At 45.4% G+C, this 21,615-nt stretch overlaps 1 protein-coding gene across 8 annotated transcripts in view; it reads right to left on the reverse strand.

Annotated features, from left to right (window-relative positions):
* Positions 1–21,615, reverse strand: part of EXOC6B (exocyst complex component 6B) — a 310,232-nt gene that overhangs the window by 125,105 nt on the left and 163,512 nt on the right. For all 8 annotated transcript variants that reach the window (XM_030017657.1, XM_030017649.1, XM_030017629.1 and 5 more), the window contains 2 exons: positions 1,249–1,332; positions 1,040–1,086 (listed from right to left, as the gene is read on the reverse strand). In XM_030017657.1, coding sequence (XP_029873517.1) covers positions 1,040–1,086; positions 1,249–1,332 — 131 coding nt within the window. The remainder of the gene's footprint in view (positions 1–1,039; positions 1,087–1,248; positions 1,333–21,615) is intronic.

Genomic DNA, 21,615 nt, shown 5'->3' on the forward strand with positions numbered 1-21,615 from the left:
ACCCATTTTTAACATTGGAGTATTTTATATGATGTTTCACTGTATTATAGAAGTGAGCTAAAACACAGTTGCTCACAGTAATGCTACTCTGTGTATACACAAAGGCAGAATTTCCCCTCTCAAAGTTCTCCACACCATTATTTGCACAAGAACCGCTGATTAAACTCTGCTCTAGCTAGCAGCAATCACATTACAATTGGTTAACTGCAGGGAAAAATACTTTAGCTGCAGAGAAAATACTCTCTCACACCCAGATACACCACATGCTCACAACCATTTAAAGGCAATCAATTCACTCCAATCTCCAGTTATCAAACATGCGGGCCAAAAAGAAACTATTTTTCAGGGAGTGAGTGTGGCACCGTACATTTTAAACACCAATGCACAAAATCTCAGCCATGTTTTCTTGGGGAAATTCAGCCCAGGAGCACGGAGCTCCGTGAGAAGGTGAGCAGCACACATTGCATTTGCGATGGCCGCAATTAGATGTTGCAATTACTATCATGAGCTGAAGAAATTTCAACATCATACCCTATCTTTGCTAGATTAGCAGTCTTAGGTTGCATCCTCTGAGAACTTGGCTGCTTTTGGAAGACTTTTGTCAAATTTGAGTGCAATAAGAAGCTCATAGGTATAGAGGCTTGAGAATCACCACCTTTACCAGGAGAATAATCAAAGAATAATTATCAAATATTAAAGAATAATTAAGGCAGAAGGCCTATTCATCTCACTAGTGGGGCAAGTAGATGCACATAGTCCGCAGAGATTATTTATCCTCAAATTCCCAGAAATGCACTTGCTGGTACAAGAGCTGGCAAGTTCCTCCATGTTCTCACTAGTGACACAGCAAAGTTCATGGGTGCTACAAAATACACTCTAGAACACTTAAAAAGCCCAAACCACCTTTTTATTCCTGTTTTGGCTCCCTTTAAAGGCCCCTCAAAAAGATCAACATTCCCTCCTCTCTTTTTCTTTTTGGGCTCCTCAACAACACAGCACACACATATTTAGCAAAGATGTATATAAAAAGAATACCTACCCTACAATTTGATTAAAATACTTCCTGTAGCCATCTAAAGTTTCATGCTGCAACAAAGAAAAAGTGAGCAAAGATTAAAATGAAGGTGCCCAAGAGCAATTGGAAATAAATTCGAGACCACCCACCGGCAACAGCATGCCCAGAGATAACCCTCCGCTCCTTTATTCGGCAGAGCAAGTTTGGGCGCTCCAAGTAGAGGGCCATCATACCATGTTTGAAGGTGGCTGCAGGACCAATCTGGCTTGTTTTCTTCTCTGCTTCCTGTAGTAGTTCTCAAAGGTTTCTCGGGCACCCTGGAAAACAGAAAAGATTAATTCAAGTAATCATAACACTTTGCATTAACTGTTAACTCACAATATACTGCATTTACTGTTAACTTGCAATATAGTGCATTTAAGATGCAAATCTCATATTCCTCCAACATATCTGTGCAACGCTTTCCTGAAAAATGCGATCCAAATATCAGAAGAGAAAAAGTTTTACTCAAAACACCGAGTCAAAAAAACCTGTTCAGGTATAAGAGTATCTGATGAAGTCTTCTGTACCCATTTTCCAGTATCGCCATGCAGATGTGGTATATAGAGGCATGCAACCAGCTTCTTTACTGGATCATAACATGGACAAACATCAGATTTACTTAACCGTGGGGGCAGTGAAACAACCAATTTCTAGTGTTAGCAAAAAGAAAGGGGACAAACAATGCCAGAAATTCTTCCACTGATTCATGGGTGCAGAGTGATGCAAAGCCACACACAACGGGGAATTTCAGAAAAATGTGCTTGTGTGGGTTATAGCAATTTATGAGACTGGTCTATATAGCTGGGAAAAATAAAATAGGGTTTTGAGCTTATTTTCTCCCAACTTTACTGTGGGTCTGAGCCTCCAGAGGAGAGCTGGTTAGTCCCGAAAGCCAAAGACCCGAGTTCCCCTCCACGGGCATCGCCCACCCACGCTGGGTGCTGTGGTGGGGACCTGAACTGCTCCTCTGGGGGCTTCTTCTGTAGGTGGCTTGTTTTACCAAGCCAGGCTACATCTGAGCATCCCCACCCAGGCAACAAACGCGTGAGGATCCTCAAATGCCATCGACCTGCTGAAGCATTCAGATGTCCGCCTACCGCCCCGGTCCCCTAGGCTATGTAAAACCTTGCCGTTTTATCCCTGCCTGTTCCTCCCTCCTCCACGCCCGTGCTGTTTTATGTCTGAAATTGGATTATAAACACTTCAGAGAAGGGACAAGGTCTTGCTTTGAACTGTTCCGAGCCAAAAAAAACCCAACCAAAAAAACAACCCAGCTCATTTGGAATTCACAAAACAAACAACACGCAACAACAAATATCACCTGAGCAAGGCACCAGACATCAACTTTCTCTACTACAAAAAATAAATAAATTAAAAGAAAAACCTGATGCTAATTTAATGATTCTCCAGCTACTATAGCATTATACAACCAGGCTGCCTTAGGATGCCCTCAACTAAAAGGGTCTTATGAAATGTCCGCAATGAACCCTTGAAGAGCTGTAGCCCGAATAGCTCCTTGTCGCTACAAGCTGGAGCTCAAGGCTTAAGCAAAAATTCAGCCTTGCTGATGTGCCCAGCAGCTCTTCCACCTAAGTACTGCCCTTCCCAATGGTGCTAAAATTCATAAAAACCCTTCTTGCGACCATGCATGTGCTTTGCAAAGATTATGCAGATTTATACCATGGATTTTGTCTCTGAATTATACTTTTTATCCTAGCTGAGTATCTAGGGTGCACAGGATGAGCAGGTCCTGACCCATGCTGGGAACATCCATCCAACCATCAGTGGTGCCAATATCCTGGCAAGGGACAAATCTGGATTAGACATAAATCCGAGCCTTTCTCCTACAGTCAAGTTAAGCATCAGCTTGAACCTACAAGTAATCTGACATTTTAAGAGAGCTTTTCAGAAACAGAAACTATCTGGGAACCAGCATTTCCATGTCATATGTCTTCTCAATGCTCTCAAAAGCTGTTTCTCCCTGGAAAGGGAAGGGTCATGAGCCAGAAATCAGCGATCCACAGGTTAGACCCAGGACAGGGAGGATTACTACAATTTTTACCAAGCTAAGCACTAGCCCCCTTCAGAGGGCCTACAAGCAGGAGCTCTGACCTCTCTTCGAGCAGTCCTGGGAGCCGGTGCTTCTCAGGACGCTGGTGTTACCCATCTCCTCTCTCCCTCTGTCAGGAGAACCAAGACAGAACAAGCTATCCCAGTCCCACCTCACCGGACGGGACCGGACTTAAAATATTTATCAAATCCTGCTGTGCCTCATCTCTCAAAACCTACACAAGTGGCACAAAACCCCCTGATCACCTCCATCTGACCGTGAGAGCAACTCAACTCTGGTAGCATCACTGAGATCTTTGAGTGAAGCTACTCACTAACCCAGCACAGCCCGCTGCTATCAATGAATCTGTGGTGCAAATTCAAAACTGAAGGCGGTTTTTCCCCAATTTCTTTAATAAATTAATGTATGGCACCATCGAAGGCAAGAGCACAGCAAGGCTCAGCCACAACCGCCAGCGCAGCTACGGTGGCGGTCGGTCGCTCACGCCAGCCGCCGCATTTAGCTTTATGCAACATCATATGGAAGTAGGTGAGTAATTAATTCCGTTACTAAACACGCGTAAGCTGCCATTTCCCCAAAGCTACACAGGCGAGATTTTGTGGTGACCTCGAGGACTTACTGGAAACTTGGAAAGCAGCTCATCAGGAGCAGGAGGCCAGTCTGAAACCAATCAGCCCTTTTAAGACCCGATTTTGAAGATTTCTGCTAAGATTACACCACAGCAATTCAGTTCAGCTGAAATCACTTTCCCTCATGCCTCCAACTGAGCTCCAAGAAGAGATCCTCCCTGCTCACCCCACCCTCACCATGCATTTCTTCAGGAAAGAAGGGCCAAGAAGTCATCCCACACGCGGCTCCACTTCCAGCACAGCTCTGCTCATCCTCCCATCGCCCTGTGACACCACAGGTCTTATCCTGTAGCTGTTCCCCTCATTCAAAAGCTTCTCCATTTGATGCGTCCGCTTTCCCACCAGCTCCTCAGGAGCATCCTTAGGATGGTGGAGGTCACCAGGTACTGGGAGAGGCAGAAGCCACCAGGTCGTTGGGACAGGGCAGCAGGGAGCACACATTCCCACGGCCGAAAGCCAAAACCCCCGACCCCATCGTTCAGTTCCTTCGCCACTGGGGACAAACCACAAGCCAGGTTTCTATCGTTATTTTACTGATGGCTTTGAGGAAGATGAAGCATCTGGACCAACTTCATAATATTCTCTGAAAATTAAACTATTTTGGATTGAACCTTCAGAGGCAAAAAATGTTTTCCACAGACACAAGAAGCAAGAGTGATCTGAGCTGGGCTGGAGATATCGCACCAAGGATTCACTATAAACCTGTCTCTCAACCTTGGAGGGAAGCCCCTTCAGCCTCACAGGGAGCTTAGAAGGTTTTGGATGCCAGGTCCTCCTTGTTCCAACCCAACAAATGGCTTTAACTGTAGTAGAAGAGAAGGAACACCAAAAACCTTTGAAAGTATTCTGCCCAAAATGTAGACCATATTCACATTTTAACAGTTTCCCTAAAATTTATGGCCTAGAGACCTGCCAATTTGACCAAACCCATCTCCCAATGCACTGTTCCCTCTATTTTCTTTTTTCAGCCTTTTCTGACTGCCCCAAGAATTAGAGATTCTCTCACAAGAGGCTATCCAACAAAAAATTTCTCCTCCCCAAAAAATCTCTCTTGACACTATCCACATTTTTCTTGTGCACAATTTCATCCTTTTCTCTTAAGTGCATTCCTCCATCATCTCCCTAGATCTTTTCATCGCTCATGTATTATATTCTCCTAGAAATGGGAAGTCTTTCTTCCCCTTGGTGGCAGTTTTAGCTTAGACCACCCAGCTTCCCACATTTGACCTATTTAAGACTATTCAACTTATCAGGTCTTCAGATAATATTACTCCTCTGTACTCTCTTTTTTAATATTATTTTTCCTCTGGGTAAAAAAACAAAAAGCAAAAAACAAACAAACAGGAATAAACCACACCAAATCCAGAAACAGATCATGAGACCCTGTGTTTTGTAGACGACTCATCCAAAACACTATGTAGTATTTCTACTTCGATCCCATTCTCCTCTCACAGCCCCATGCCTGGTGGTTTTTCACATTTAACCAATCCCATCCTTATCTCCAGTTTTCAAACACAGTATTTTGGGACCTAAATGCTGTACACAAGGTAGTGTGACTCTGAGAGCATCCCCAAGCCACTCAGGCTGCCCAGGCTCAGCCACTTGTAGCAGGTATGCCAGCATCTGCTTAGGCAGGGAACCCGCTGAATAAAAGATTTGCTCCAAAATCTCCCAAGTGTTTCAGCACGGCACAGCACCCAAGCTGAACAACACCTCCATCAACCAATGCTTCGATAAAAATACCAGACCGGAGCAGAGCTATGTGTGCATGTGCCCTATTCCCGCTCTCTGTGTCCCCTCAGTGGGAAACAGGCCAACTTTTTTCTTTCTTTTCCGTTCTCCTAAAAGCAGCTATTTTACTCTGTAAAGATGCATTGCACCTGCAATGTTTTTTCTTTTTCAACAGAACTCGTGATGCACATGCGGATCTCAAGTGGCACATGGACGGTCTGAAAATGAGGACCACTTGGGCAAGACTACTGAAAGAGTAACTCCCAGCCCCAGCCTCTCATGGACTTCCAAATCCACCACCAACCTTCTGCGGAAGCAAAACACTGCTAATACATATCATTAGAGGCAGCATCCTTGCTCCTTCTGGGTTTCTTATGAGCTCAACCTATAACTTGGAGAAATCAAGTACTCATGGCGGGTAGAGGAGAAGGAGGTCCCTTTCCTATTCATCTATTCAGTTTTAATGAGAATAGGTTTCACCCCATTCTCAATCTCTTTAAGCGAGCAGGAAGAATCCAAAGCTACACTTCCAAACTACACATTTATTGTAATCACTGGTCCAGGAAAAACCCTCAATAATGCCTCATATTTTTAAAATTACCGGGCAGAACTTTCCTTCTCAAATTAGCTTCAGAGTTCACAGAGTTGGCAATGAGAGGCAGATAATTAAGATCATAGATGAACACCACATAAGGGAAAACAGAATATAATCACAAGAATGCAAAAACAACAGCTGAAAAAACCCAAAAAATTTCATAATTCAGGAGCAGCAGAGCTGAAAGCAAATCTAGCTGTGAATTACATAGGGAAAAACATGCTCTAAGCTTTATTCTGCTGCTGTCCTCAGCAAATAATTAAAATGCCCAGTAAAATGGGACTTATTGGATCCAGAACATGTAGATGGCGGTATTTTGGATTACTAAGCTTCTGCTTACCTGGAAGCAGAAACGCACCCTGTGTATTTCATGTAATGATAATTTTCTAGCTGCGTACAACTGGGCAACACGTGCCATCAATCACCCATCACTCCCATGGGGACATTATTGGCTGAGCCATCTCAAACACTTTGTACTTGCAACATCATTAGTCCGTTCCCTAAAAATGCGGATCTTCTAAGCTCTTACATTAAAATATCACTACAATGACAGTAAGTAAGGTGATGTGCTATGATAATGTATGCTGAGTAGATTCCTCCCTTGATAAACTCAAGTTGTGCTTAGTTTAGTGTATACATATGGACATCACTTAACCACATACGCAGAACAAGCAGAAATAGCTCCAATTCATTTGTAAAAGCCTAGTTTTAAATCCACTGGAGAATGCTTTTGTAGCACCCAATCCACAGACCATGCCACTCACATCACTGAAGCTCTGGTTTAAGCAAACAGTGATGAATTTGGCTTACTTCCTTGTTAGTGAGAAAGTTAAACCCACCGCCCATCTGGATTTATTAATGTATTAGCACTAGCTACTTATTGCATGACCTGGGCTTCTTTTAAATTTATCTCTGGCTTTCAACGGCTCTTCATCCTCCTTTGACTTTGGTCCACAAAAATTCTCACGCACACGTTTCGGAAATTCTCCCATCTTTAAGACAGACTTACACAGCACCTCACAGAAGCACAGCTCCACTCCTATACAGCCCATCTCAAGGGCTTGCACAACTGTTTCTCAAGAAGCAGATCAGTATTCATCTATCTATGAAAGTCTACCTTCAAACGGCTCCTTCTTCACATGGAGAATTTACTGTGGAGCTCCCAAAATCCAAAACATTGTACCTAAGTGGATAAGTGATCAGCTTGATAGGTACACAGGTGGCACCCATCCATGCCTTGTTGGATGGTTGGGTTTAGAAGGTTGTGGAAAAGTCAGTACACTCAAAGGCAGGGCCACCATCTGGGATAAAGACTGTAAGTTTTGGTAGACAGTAAGCTGAACGTGAACCAGCACTGCATCCTCACAGCAAAAAGCAGCCAAAACCATCTGGGGATCTAACCTTAGTATCTACGACGAGGTCACTGAGAAGATGGAGCCAGGCCGACTTCACAGTGGTGCACAGCAGGAGGAGAGACAACAAGTACAAGTGAAACAGAGACACTTTGACTGGTTGTAATGAAAAACTTTGTCACAATGAGAACAGTCAGGCAGCAGAAAGAGCTCCCCAAAGGTGTTTTACAGTCTCCATCCTTGGAAGCTTTCAAGATCAGACTGGACAAAGCTCTGAGAAACTGGTCTGATCTCACAGCTGACTTGCTCTGAGCAGGAGGTTAGACTAGAGACCTCCTGAGGTCCCTTCCCACCCAGATGACCCTATCCTGTGAGAAACACACTATACAAACAGACTACACAGAGATTTTGAAGCCTCCAGGTATTTTACATATGGCTTATTTCCCAGCCTGGGCTCCACATGTCCTGATCACCAGCCATTTCCCACACGTCATGTTCTGCGAGGCGGAAGGGCCAGAACTGGGCCAGAAGTCCCATTTCAGGGGGGGTTATATTCACAGTTTAGCCAATCTCAGTCTCATTTCAACAAGAAACAGTATATTCCTTTTCCCCCAAGTCACTGAGCAAGAGTGCTGTGATGTGTCACCCCTCACCTGGCTGAAACAGTCCCTATAGTTAGTGTTTCATTTTAATTTGCCTATAAGTGCCAAACAGCGCTTGGCATCGTATCAATGCCAAAAAGACACTCAGTCAAACCTGGATCCCACCTCTACTCCCCTCTCTTAACCCCAGAGTTGCACGGACTGACCCAAAACCAGACCCACACATACAACCCCTGCCCCAATGGCTCAACAGCTCAGAGCAGCAGTTTGGATGGGCCCTACCTTGTCAAAAGCGGCACAGAAGTTTTTAAATCCTGCAAATAACCACTTTTTACTTCAATGTTACCTAAAATGGGCAGTTTGTTTTAAGGAGAGATGATTGTCCAGCGCTTAGAGAAACCAAGAGAGCTTGTACACTAGTTAGAAATAAGTTGCAAGAAAATGAGCTTAGAAAATAAGTTTAACATGCCCTGAAGATCTCTCAAGACAAGAGAACACCAGTAGCCACTAATGAAACACAAAGAAGTCAGACTCTTAAGCAGATGCTTAACTTTAAAAATGTAAATATTCCCAAATAATATCACAGAGGCACACAAGTACACATGCAGGTGCTCAGCACTGAGCATGTAAGCGCTTTGCTGAATCAGGATCAAAAAGGAGGCTCTTGCTCAGCCCTGTGGAACTGCTTGTTGACTGTAAACACCACCTCGATACCGAAAACAAAAAGATAAAGCTAACCAGAAAATTGCGTGGGGGGAAGAGAGCGCGGCGGTACAGCAAGCGCCGCTTTTGAGGTGAGCCTCTCCCTCTGAGATTTGCAGAGCTGTGCATGCTCACAAGCGGCTGCGCTCATCTCCACGTGTCCTGCACGGCTGAAAGAGCACACACAAGCGGAGAACGGTCACAGTTCGTGTGACCCCACCTTGTCCTGACCAGGGATGCCTCCACCATCCTGGCTAGACTGATTTTCTGTGCTGCTTTGCTGGCCAGTATCTCACTACGCTGTGCATCTCTTCCTACAAATAAAAGGGCCATAGGCACACGCATGGAGCCATCTCCTTCCTACCAGCTCAGCCCAGCCAAAGCAGGATTTGAGCTCTGCTCCACCCAGCCCTGACTCCAACCTGTACCCCAGATGGAAGACCATAACCCATTTCTTGAGTTGTTAAATCCCAAGTTTCAAAGTGAATTTCACATTTCAGATGCCTCAGGGCTTGTATCCAACGACAGGGCACTGATAGGAACCACCTGACTTAATGAACTTGTATTCAAGCACTTAAAAAAGGTAATAAATTGAGACGCAGCAAAATGGAAGAAGGCCAAGGAGCACAACCAAAGGCCATCCCAAAGGAAAGGAGTGCTCCAAAGATCGCCTAGTACCAAGGTCATGAGCTAGCCAGCTGAAAGAAACTCTAATCAAGAACTAGCAAGAGCCATGAGAGCAAAAAGCCAACCCAGAAGGGTCCGTAGGAGCTCTAGCACTTCCTTCCCTTCTCCAATCCCTGGTATGGTAAGTTGATTTAAAGCAAAGTTTGAAAGCCACAAAAATTTACAAAGCAAAAGCAAGAAAGCAAAGCTTGAAGTCTGGGTCCAACAGATACAATTACCTCCCTCCTGCTCCACCAACTACTCTGACGTGGTTAGCAGATGCTGGTGGTGCTACCTGGGCCACCTCCATCAGCAGAGATGGAGAAGATGGGAAAGAAATACCCTCCTGATCCAGATGAGCTCCCAGCCAGCCCCAGACAGGCAAACAAGGAATTTGTTGGCATCAATACAGGCATCAATGCACCAGAGAATCGGTTTCAAAGCTAGTTCTCTATGGAGCGAAGATGCACGTGGCTTTTCTTTAGCTCTGATGCAAAGTGGCACAAAAGCCACCACTTGTCCTAGGGAAAACCTGGGGTCCTGCAGCAGGTCCTGGCACGGCTTCTCACTGCTTCCCACTGGCTTGGCCATGAAATAGTTAACCATAGAGGAAAATAGGTAGGATTTCCCCCTTTTTCCCCCTTCTTCCAAGGTAGACGCCCAACACCTCCTCTCTCAAAGGAGCCGGGCTCCTTCCTCCCAGAAAATAAGGCCATTACCCCCCCCGTCCCACTGCCGGAGCCGGCGGCGCAGCATTGTTCCCCAGCCCTGTCTATAGGAAGCAATATCTATTTTCCATTTAGACAAGGGTAAAGCCTTTAATTTCACCCTCCTGGCTGCAGCTGGAGTTCCCTTTTAACTGCTTGGCCACAGGAGTGAAGACAGTTTTATATGGAAGAAAATGCTGAAAAGGCCACTTTAATATGCTTGCATGTGAAAAGGGGAGAGCTTTTCATACTGCACGGTAATGAGGGTCAGCGGGATATTACACTTCACCATATGGCTAATTTGCACAGCAGGTCAAATGCTCTATTTGCTTTTTAAAGACGGCCCTATAGATTAAGCTGCACTAAAACAAAACACACCAAAAAAAAAAAAAAATAAAATAAAGAAGCATGAGGAGGAGATGCCCTCTAATGTTCAAGCCTGGCAGCACATCCAGCACGGCATGCAGGGGGTTTTGTTGAAAAAAATAATCAAATCTGAAGATGAGCGGGGTAGGGATGAGACAAAGCGCGGTCTTTGGGGCAATCCCGCTGCTTCAGCATCACCCCATGCCCGCGACGGGTACCTGCGCTAAGGACCGTCCCCGCTTAACGAGGGGCTCCGGTGATTAGCGCGACGGTCCTCCTAAGCCGTGTTTGTCTTGGCATGTCCGCGGTGCCGTGGCCCAGGCGTGACCCGCGGAGGCGCTTCCCGTCCCCGGGCCGGCAGCTGCCCGCGCACCTCCCAACAAATCTGGAGGGTAAAGATTAGGGAGCCGCACGGCCGGGGCGTTTGAAGAGGGTAAACACGCTGATTAACGAGCCTGGCTTTTGTAATCGCCTCCCGCCCTCCCCGCCACAGCAGAGTGTTAATTTATTAAATACCTTAACAAAGGGCCTTTATTAGCGGCCTTAGCTTGGCTGGCTCCTTTCAGAGCATTACTAACTACATCTAATAAAGCTTTAATTGACTACTGCTTTTCGCAACCTCTGACCCGGGATGACAAACGGTGGGGCCACGCTAGCAAAAGGAGGAGTTTCCATCCCAAAAGAGCCTGGCAGCTCGCAGGGATGCAACGCGCTCGGCTGAATCCGACAGATGAGAAGTCTGGAGATGAGCATCACCTCGCTCCGTCCGGACCAGAAGCCAACTTCTTCCCACATCAGCCCCTTTTATAGATGCTCCAGTCTTCCCAATAGGAGAAAATCACAATTTGGTGATGTCCTAGTTTCAGCTGGAGTAGAGTTAACTGTCTTCCTAGTAGCTGGTACGGTGCTATGTTTTGAGTTCAGTATGAGAAGAATGTTGATAACACCGATGTTTTCAGTTGCTGCTAGTAGTGTTTAGACTAATGTCAAGGATTTTTCAGCTTCTCATGCCCAGCCAGCGAGAAAGCTGGAGGGGCACAAGAAGTTGGCACAGGACACAGCCAGGGCAGCTGACCCAAACTGGCCAACGGGGTATTCCATACCATGTGACGTCCCATCCAGTATAGGAACTGGGAAGTGGGGGCGGGGAATCGCCGCTCGGGGACTAGCTGGGTGCCGGTCGGCGGGTGGTGAGCAATTGTACTGCGCATCATTTGTACATTCCAATCCTTTCATTATTGCTGTTGTCATTTTATTAGTGTCATCATTATCATTATTCGTTTCTTCTTTTCTGTTCTATTAAACTGTTCTTATCTCAACCCGTGGATTTGCTTCTTTTCCCGATTTTCTCCCCCATCCCACTGGGGGGGGGGGGGAGTGAGTGAGCGGCTGCGTGGTGCTTAGTTGCTGGCTGGGGTTAAACCACGACAAAGGTGAAATTGTTATGGCTTGTGTGATATAGAGGGGAGCAAACCGCTCTCTTCTCAGTTTAAGACCTAGGAATTCAGAAACAGAGAACCAGATCCTGGTGCTCACCAGCTCCCTAGCCCATGGTCTCGTGGCTAGCTGGTGCTGTAGAGGAAAGAAAAGAAAAAACAGCATTTGCTCCTTCCTCTCCAAGGGATCAACACGAAAGCAGCTGCAGGAAGGTGGGGACCAGAAGCAGAAAGCCAAATAACTCTTTGCTTTGGCCACGATCAGGGGTTCCCATCTTCTTGCAGCGGGAAACCATCAATGAAAAGACAGAAAACCGCCATTAGCAATGTGATGGAAAATTGAAGAATTGAAGACTTAAAGGGAAAAAAGAAAGCCCAGAGCAACTAAAATTGCCAGGATAGAATTGCCTCTTCAGCTTGGTGAAAGGGTCGGGTAGCTCGCATCTCTGCTTCTCCTCTCAAAATCACAGAGAAGCCATTTCTGGTGCTAGCTCTGCTCTCAAGATCCTAACCAGGAGCTCAAATGTTTTGCCTCAACCTCAGAAGCTGGAATCAAGAGTGCTGCAGAGTTGTCTAAGCTTTCTATTGAAAATAAATAAGTAGGTATTTCTAATCCTTGTAATTGCAGGAAAAAAAGCATGGAAATGAGAATAAAGTGCCCTTCAATTGCTCAGTCCAAGAAAGAAATACTCTTTCAAACAAGTTCTTTCGCTTCATTCATATTTACCTGCACTGGTATAACTGGGAAAAAATCAGAAATTCCCAGGTTTAAAAAAGCAATAGCCTTTGTTCTGCAAAGCAGCTAGAAGTATTTTAACCTCAATCAAACAAAATGAAGATCAGAAAATTTAACGTCTCTCAAACCCTTGGCAAGACCAGAGCCGTGAGGTCTTCCTCGCTGTCATACAGCAGGGCCCAAGAGCTGTCAGGAGACACCCTGTGTCCTGCCTGCACAGGGCTCAGGCGGGCATTAGAGATAGCTAAATAAAACCTGAATTTAACCAGCAGGAACAACCAGCTTTCCTAATACGCGCGTGCAAATGCTACGTGGCGGCAGAGCCCGGGCACAGCGCCCTGCCTCCAACGCCAGCCAGCACCAGACCTGGTGTTACTGAAAAATAACACAAGAACAGGGCGAACACGTAATCCAGCTTTTCCAGCCTAGTTTCTCAGCCTCCAGCAACTCACAGCACAGGGACGCCCTGAGCCACAAGCCAAGTCTTATTATTTAATAGCCCTTGATGGATTTTTTTCCATAAATTTGCCCAACAGCTACCCGTGCCCATGTAAACTTCTAGTGTCCATAAGACCTTGTGTCAAAGCTTCAGAGAAAACAGAGGTTAGAGATCAGAACAGACTGTAAATCTTTAAAAACTAGGTAAAAAATTCTCTCTTAGAAAAATCCAGCTCGCATGACAAAGCTGAAAGAAGTGACTTGTGCTGCGTGGCTCAGAGGAGCTAAAAGCCACCAAAAACCTGCAACCAAGCCCCAAATCTGGGGGCCATTGTGACAGCACATGCAGTCAGCACAGCCAAAGCCTCCCCCACGCCGTGGCTAACCATGGAGAACTGGGTCTCAGGTGCTCTTATCTTCAAAGCGCTCGACAGGCTGGATGGAGCACACAGAATACATCTCCTAAAAGTATGGGACAAAGAAGGCATCAACAACTCGGCTCTATCTACGCAACAGATCTCCCTCTCCCACCAATAAAGTTTATTTCTGCAGCTGGCAGAGCCTTTGCAGGGGTCTGTCAGACTGCAAAATGCAGTTCTGGAAGGAATTAAACCCACCCAAAACCTCATGTCTTCCCAAATGCAAGCAGAGGAGAAGGATCAGATGAAGAACTGATGCTCCACGCTCAAACCCTGCAGTAAGTCCATGGAAGAAGATAGAAAGAACAATATCTCTGTACCAAACAGATGGATTCTTTCTTGCAAATAAATTTTAAAGCAAAAGCACAAGCCGCACGCCTGGTTTCAAGCACGCTCGTGCTGAGAACTTGCCTTCAACAACTCATTTCACATTTCCCATAGTATCACAGGTTTCCAGGAGCTTTGCAAGGGGAGAAGCGACAGCATCTCCCGTTTCAAGTTTATTCCCCTGTTAAGAATTTAACCTCTGCAGAAGCTAAGGACGACCTTTCATGAGAAAGGGCATTTTCATCGCTCACTTTGAAAGCAGAAAAGACAGCAGCCATGGGAGAGGACGGGGAGATGAAGACCTGCCTCTCTTCCCAGGCTTGATCAAAGTTTCAAATTAGAAACTTGAGATTTCAAATACAGCAACAGATTCTGTGACCCTTTGGTTTCCTGAGACCAAGCAGCTTGTTGGGCAAGAACCAGGAGAGGAGCTCTCCGAGGAAATGCAAAACTCTTTGGCACACCAAAACATTGCTGATGGGTCAGATGCAAATGCTCCTCACCCTTATGGGTGTAAGGAGCACGCTGCAACAGGAGGACTCTGCTGACCAGAGTCCATCCAGATCCAATGTCCCTTTTATCTAAAATCCTAAAATGTACCTACCAGTTGACTACATTAATTCTAGCCCTATATGGTTGTGCTCTTATTTACTGTTGCTCCATCAGGTCACTCACCACCCAGGCTGAGGTCCTGCACGGTGCTGGCGAAGACATCTCAGATGCAACTAAAGCGTCTGCAAGCAGGTATAGAGCTGCACAAGCTAAATACGGGGATTTTAGTGAAACGTAGGGATTTTCAGGGTGAAATGAGTTTTCCTAATGTGACAGACAAGTAGCCACAGTAAATCTTCCAAGTAATCCAAGATGCGAATTCCACTTCAATCACATTTTAATAGGTTTAAATGTTAACCAGAAATGTGTTTTCTTTTCCATTTAATAGCGGTAGAAAAATTTAGTGTATTTGCTACTGCTCAGTCATCGGTTTAGAGCTGCTGGGTTCATTTAACAAGAGCAAGGGAGTGCAAGGTTTTCAGACTCTGCTACCCAAGTATCATTTGTTCTGTTATTCTGCTTACCCAGGACTGGGTATCACAGCTTTTCCTTAAACTAGACCAAGCAAAAGACTGCTGCCCCAATCCAACATGCAATTTAACTTCACATCATCCTAGTTAGAGAGTTGGTTTGCTTGTATAAACACTGAACACATGGCCAACCTTTTTAAACAGTATTTTTGTATTTATCAAATCAATTCTCAGTATTAAAAAGAGATATGTTCATCCAGAAGGAACATAAAGAAAGACTCAAATACTTCAAAATATTTCCCTTGGGGGCCTTTTCTGATCTTAAAAATTTTACTTTTTAATAGCTAGAAAGAAGAAGTACTCCAAATCTGGAGTTGCTGTGCCTGACAAATGAAGTGAAGCGCAGAGCACATGGAGCTGTAAAAGGCGAGAAGGACATTAAACTTTTCTGAGATGACAGCTCAAGCTTTCACAGTTCCTCAGAGTTAATGCTGCTCCAAAGGAGTAGAAAGTAACATGCACAAATTAAGATTTGTTGGAAAGTCTAATCTTCTCCTGTGATTAATAGTCAAAAGTTTATCTCTGAGTGGTAGCAGTGCAACAGAAGATCCAATGCACGTTCATGCCCCGAGACCAGTGACACCGATAAGAAGTCAAACACAAACTGTTTTTCCATATTTTTAATAGCTTTGATTTTGTTTTCAGATGACAAAATACATCAAGTAACAGTGTACGTTTCTAAAAGTTATGCAAATAACCAGGACCATACACAAATCTAGCCCTTCAGTCTTCCCAGTGTCTAGTGGAATATTTCCTGGAACTTCTCCAAGGACAGACACTCATGAGACCTTCTCCTACCACGAAAGGGCTTTTCTATATCAACCTCATTTCTGCTTTTAGACTTCCCAGCCACCTGCATATACATCCTGAACACCTGATCCACCTGCTCACACACTGATCAACCCTATCTTCTCCCTAATATCCCCATGGACACAAGCTGGTCCATGCTGGGTCATAAACCACCTTGAGTCAGGGATGATGAGTTTCTTGGGTTTGAGCAATGAGGGTTTCGGTAAGACTGAATGCTTTTAGATGGTGTGACGTGCCACAAGGCACAGAAAGAAAAGCTTGCCCAAGCTGAAGTTACCCAGAATTAGTCCCTCACATCCCATAAGCCAACAGATACCCGAGCAATGATACTGATTTCAGAAAAAAGATCCTAAAAAGGATTAAACGTTCCCTTGGCACTTTGCAGCCTTCCTATCACCCATAAAACCACAGTCACGTAGCATGCATCTGTCCACATTGCTTCTCAGCCTTAGAAATTTGAAAACACACCCAAAATGCAAGACGTTTTGACATTTCAGATTAAGGACAGCCACCTTGCAGAGCAATTCCACCAAAGTACCATCGCTCAGCTCTGAAGCAGAAGAGCACGAGACCCAGCAAAAGTCAGAGCAGGGCTCAGCCTTTCCCTGGGTCAGACTCACATGGGGACACGTATATTTATCTCAGCTTCAACTAGCCCTATCTCGGCAACACCAGTAATAGTTTCCTCACCTCCCAGATATAACACGTGGGTGAGTTTTTTCTAGGGGAAACCATAAAAGAATATATAATAAGAAAGCGACACAGGCCTAAGTTACACTAATATTAAGGAGCTTCTCTCAAATATCAGCATCCCCCAAATAAACCTTTCCTCTGCAGTGCAGGATACAACGTGTACGTACGAAGCGACCTTTCAAGCACTTCTGAGAGCCCCAAGTGAGCTCATATTTTAATAGCTAGAGTGGAAACTTCAGGCATTTTGCACTGAGCCTTTCTTTCTGTGCAATCCCTCCTCCTACGGAGCCAAGCCCTTGGGTCTGGAGCACCCAGCCCCGCGCCGGCTGACAGGCTCCGAGCTGGAGGAAGGCAATCGCCAAGCCCTGCACCGGGTAACGCTCTGAAGAAATCGCTGCACGCTCAAACAATGGGATATTTGTCAAAGTACAGCTTGATCACCAGCAATCATCTGTTTTTCATAACTACATTTGACCTAAACTGAATTGACTGAACAAGTAGCCTGTGTTTCTCATTCTGGAAAATACGGTGGCGCAGCTCCCTCTCCAACCCCCCCTCTCCTTTTTAAGTCATACTTTTGAAAAGTTACAAAGCGATGATGTAGACAGATATTTCCTCATTATAAACAGCAGCAGCTAAACATTTTCAGGTTGCATTTTTGGCCATCTCTTCCCGTTCCAGGTGACCTACAAGGTTAAGCACACGGGGACATGCCTTTCTCCTCCACTTGCTTTCAATCTGCCCTCTCTGCAAAGAAAAGCACAACCCAACACTTCCCAGTGTAAAAATGAGCAGAGATGGTTTCTAACCACGTGCTCTTTTCATAATATATTTAAAATTCATTAAAACTTTATAATGAATGAGCTGCCAGGGAAAAAAATATATTCAGGACAAGCCCACAGAGTCTTCCATGTGAGGCCACCGTGCATAAAGCCTCTGGGAGGCAACTGCTCGTAGAAGAAAGCTCGCTCTCCAGTCTCGAGGAAGGAAGGAAGCAGTGGAAATCGGTCACAAGCTTTACAAGGAAGGATGCATCCCCAACAGCTAATCAGTTCTTGTCAGGGCTTCCATCAATTAAGGAAAAAAAAAAACTTAATTTAAGCAGAGTGCAGAATGAGTCCTTGAGGGAGATGAAGGGCAGGTCCAGAGGGAGGCAAAGGAGCCAAGGGAAGAGGAAGGTGGAAGGACAGGAGGCAAAATGTACTGAGAAGAATTCAATCTGCAACAAATCTCACCCATTTTCTACAGCCTGCTTAATATTGTGTATTTTAAGGTGTATGTCTCCTACCAGAGAGCTAATAATGACTGACAGGCAGGGGTTTGCATTAATTGCAGACACACGGGGGTGGGGGGAAAGTCCCTAAATAGGGATATTTTCATGAGGAGACAGTACTGTACCGCTAGATCATTTGAGTTCAAAGCTCTTCGTTCTCCCCCTCCCTGAATCCAAGCACGCACTTGGGAAGCAGCAGGAAAGCACCCGTCCTGTACACCACGTTCGAGCAGAAAAATGCAGCTCGCTCGCTCCTAAGACTGCTATAAAATGTTTGGGTTGGAAAATTACATTTGCATATTTGTTTTTTTTGTTATTCCATTGCAGAACATGGGGGAATGGTCAGGGAGCACAGAGAAATAAAAACAAGATAAACTAATAAACAGACCTCCCGTTCCAAACGCCGCCAAGGAGCAGCACATCCAGTATTGGCTACACCCTCTGTACTGGGAAAGAAGTCATGTCCTAGCAGCCTGTTTCCACGTTTGACAACTAGTTTTTTTGCCTCTTTTTAAGGCAATGATGCATACAAACCAAATTCAAACAGGCACACGGGATGCTGTACAGCCTACTCCCAACCAGAAGCGGACTAGCATGACCTCTGGTTTGACCAGCTCTCAACTCTGCCCACCTAAACCAACATGTATGTAATAATTATGTGTTTATAGAAAACAGTTAAGTCAAGAAGCCAAAATGACCAGGCAGTGAAATAGCTGTGTTACACAAGCAGAGATGTAAGCACAAGCACCAGCACTCAACTCATTTGAGCAGAACAAGAGTTCTCCTTCCTCCTACCCATCACCCACGGAGCTCTGTTGGGTGAAATCTGCCTTTGATTCCTCTGCTCCCTGAAAATGCCGATGATAAAACTGGAAGGAGCGACTGACAGACCAGAGGGTCGTGCTGCCATTCAGAGGGACCTGGGCAGGCTGGAGAAATGGCCCAAGAGGAACCTCATGAAGGTCAAAAAATGCCAAGTTCTGCCCCTGGGGAGGAACAGTCCCAGACACCAGCACACGCTGGGGGTAACCAGCTGGGAAGCAGCTTGGCAGGAAAAGACCTGGGGGTCTTGGTTGGACACCAAGTTGACCACGAACCAGCATTGTGCCACTGAAGCAAAGGAGGCCAACAGACTCCTGGGCTGTGTTCTGCAGAGCGTTGCCAGCAGGTCGAGGGAGGTGATCCTTCCCCTCTACTCAGCACTGGTGAGACACAGCTGGGTCCAGTCTGGGCTCACCAGCACAACAGAGACAGACAACACTGGAGCAAGCTCAGCAAAGGGCCACCAAGATTTTAAGGGACGGGAGCATGTGACATACAGTGAGAGACCTGGGACTGCTCAGCCTGGAGAAGAGAAGACTCAGAGGGACCTTCTCAACATGTACAAGCAACCGATGGGGGAAGTAAAGAAGGCAGAGCCAGACTCTTCTCAGTGGTGCCCAGTGATAAGACAAACTCAAATACAGAATTTCCATTGAACATAGGAAAACACCTTTTTACTGTGAGGCCGATCAAACACTGGAACAGGCTGCCCAGGGAAGCTGTGGAGCTTCCATCCCAACTGGACATGGTCCTGAGCAATCCCACTCTAGCCGACCCTGCTTCTGTGGGGAGCTGGACAAGGCGATCTCCAGAGGTCCTCTCCAACTTTTGTCTGGTATGCTGTGAAGACGGACACAACAGCGGCTTCCCTATAGAGCAATAACGTATATACGTGTGGGCACCTGTACAAGTCAATGTGCACCCATTTAGTTATAGGGTCTATACGCAAAAATATCACGAGGCTTCCTACCCAGCAGCGGCTGTAGAAAACATGTTCTGTGGCATACCCAAGCTATTACTACAATAAAGAGTTTGCTATATAGTTACATGTATGTCCTTTGGTTAATATTTGACACAATTACAAGAAGGAACAGGCACAATTTTTTAGACTGTGTTATTCTTAATAAGTTTTTTATTCTGAAGGATTCCAAGGCATTTCAACACCATACGACAACCATGGCTGGGGCAAGACAAGCTGGAGGTAGTGAAGCCAGGAGAGATGATTTAAAGGCAAGAGACAAATCCCTGCTCTCATAACAGCTCTTGTGGGTTGCTCAGTGTCTGTGAGTAGATGATTAAGTCTCCGCAAAGTGGAGAAACTAGAAGATCATAAGTCACCCAGACCTCCAGGTACCAGCTTCAAATGATAAAAGAGATGAGGCGCTTTTCTCAGAAGCCAAACCTCTCATTCCAAGGGATTCAGGCGAGCAGAGCCAAGAAAAACCTCTCTGAGGGCAACGCTCACCTTCTGAACATGTTGCACATATCCCTGCTTTTGTATACAGCAATTATCAACCCCCTGAATCGGAGCTTTTCCATCACCCTTCATAAAATACGACTCAAGCTGCCTGTTGATCTCTGAGCTGAAGCATCTTTTTTGTGTTGGCATGGCGGTCTGTGTGCTTCTCATCTTCCCACTGCTAGACCACGGCTGCCCCGCAGCAAGCGGCTCCCGCGCCACGCTCCTGGAATGCGAAGGCAACATTTGTTCATTGTACAACTGCCTTGTTTCCACATTTTCCTGAACAAAGGACTGAAATAGGGGGTATATGCGTCACAAGCCCGTCCTGAACATTGCTCACCCTTTCCTGCGCAAATATTTGTAAACAGATTGAGAATTAATGTCCAGCCAACTCAAGACCCTTCATAAAAAAAGGGTTTTATTGAAAACAGGATGGCAATCATTTCCCAGATACACTGCATATAGGCCTTTAAGATGAGAAACAACATACATAGCAGGAAAACAGCAACCGCAGCTGTGCACCAAGCTATTTTCTGAGACGCATAAAACATGGTGGCTTATTATTTTACAGCCCCCTCCTCCCCCACAAACACACTCTCCTCTTTAAAAGCGAAAAAATCTGAAGTTTCTGGTCAGCACATGATAATTCCCCCAGGGTTAATTTATGCACAAAATACACAGCTTCACTAACACGCATAGCTCAACAGTCCTCATACAGAAGGATCCTCCTAATGCCTCTTTTTCTAGCAGTCTTAGAGAGCCCACATCTTACACATACTCTACTGAGATCAATTTGAAGCCCAGGGTGACTAAAACACTCGACAGCACAAGGTAAGCCAGGAACAGTATATTCTCACAGTTTTGCTTCCACGCGTATGTTTATTACTCTTACACGCGTATTATTACTCTTGCTTTTCAGTGATTTCCACACATGGAGTCTGGAGGCAATGCCACTAAGGGCACCCTGCAGGCAAGACTCTTCACTTCCAAGAAGGGTTCCTGGGACTCTGCTCTCCCTCCAGTTTTGGCGATAGTCGAGAAAAACTGCAACTGATTCACCAGGGTCAAATTTGGGTCTAGGGTTATGTTGCAGTATCTTTCACATGTCACTATGAACTAGCTCTGAGAGTGCCATTTATTTACTTTTAGGGGAAAAATAAGTCCTAAATATGGAATATGACCATTAGCCCAGTGGAAGAGTGTCACTCGTGATCCAGTTGCAATAAAAAAAGGCTTTAAAAGTGTTATGCAGAAGAGCAGCTGTAGAAATACTGGTGTACTACACATTGAAGCAAGGCCAGCAGTGGTCACCAAGGTAATTGAGGGAGCTGGAGCACACAACACGTGAGGAAAGGTGAGGAAGGAGAAGGGTGAGAAAGCATATCTAATACAGGGTGGATGGAGCCAGGCTTCCCTTGGAAATGCACAGTAAAAGGAGACACAAGAGACAAAAATGCAAAAAGATAAATTCAAATTAATTTAACAGGAAAAAAAAAAATATAGTAAGGGTAGTCAAACACTGGAACAGGGACCCAGAAAGGCTGGGCAGTCTCCACCCTTGGAGATCCTCAAAACTCAACTGGAGGTGGCGCTGAGATCCCTGATACGACTTCAAATTTAGCCCTGAGTGGAGGATTGG

The sequence above is a fragment of the Aquila chrysaetos genome, chromosome 1 (assembly GCF_900496995.4).
Source record: "Aquila chrysaetos chrysaetos chromosome 1, bAquChr1.4, whole genome shotgun sequence".
Classification (NCBI taxonomy): Eukaryota; Metazoa; Chordata; class Aves; order Accipitriformes; family Accipitridae; genus Aquila; species Aquila chrysaetos.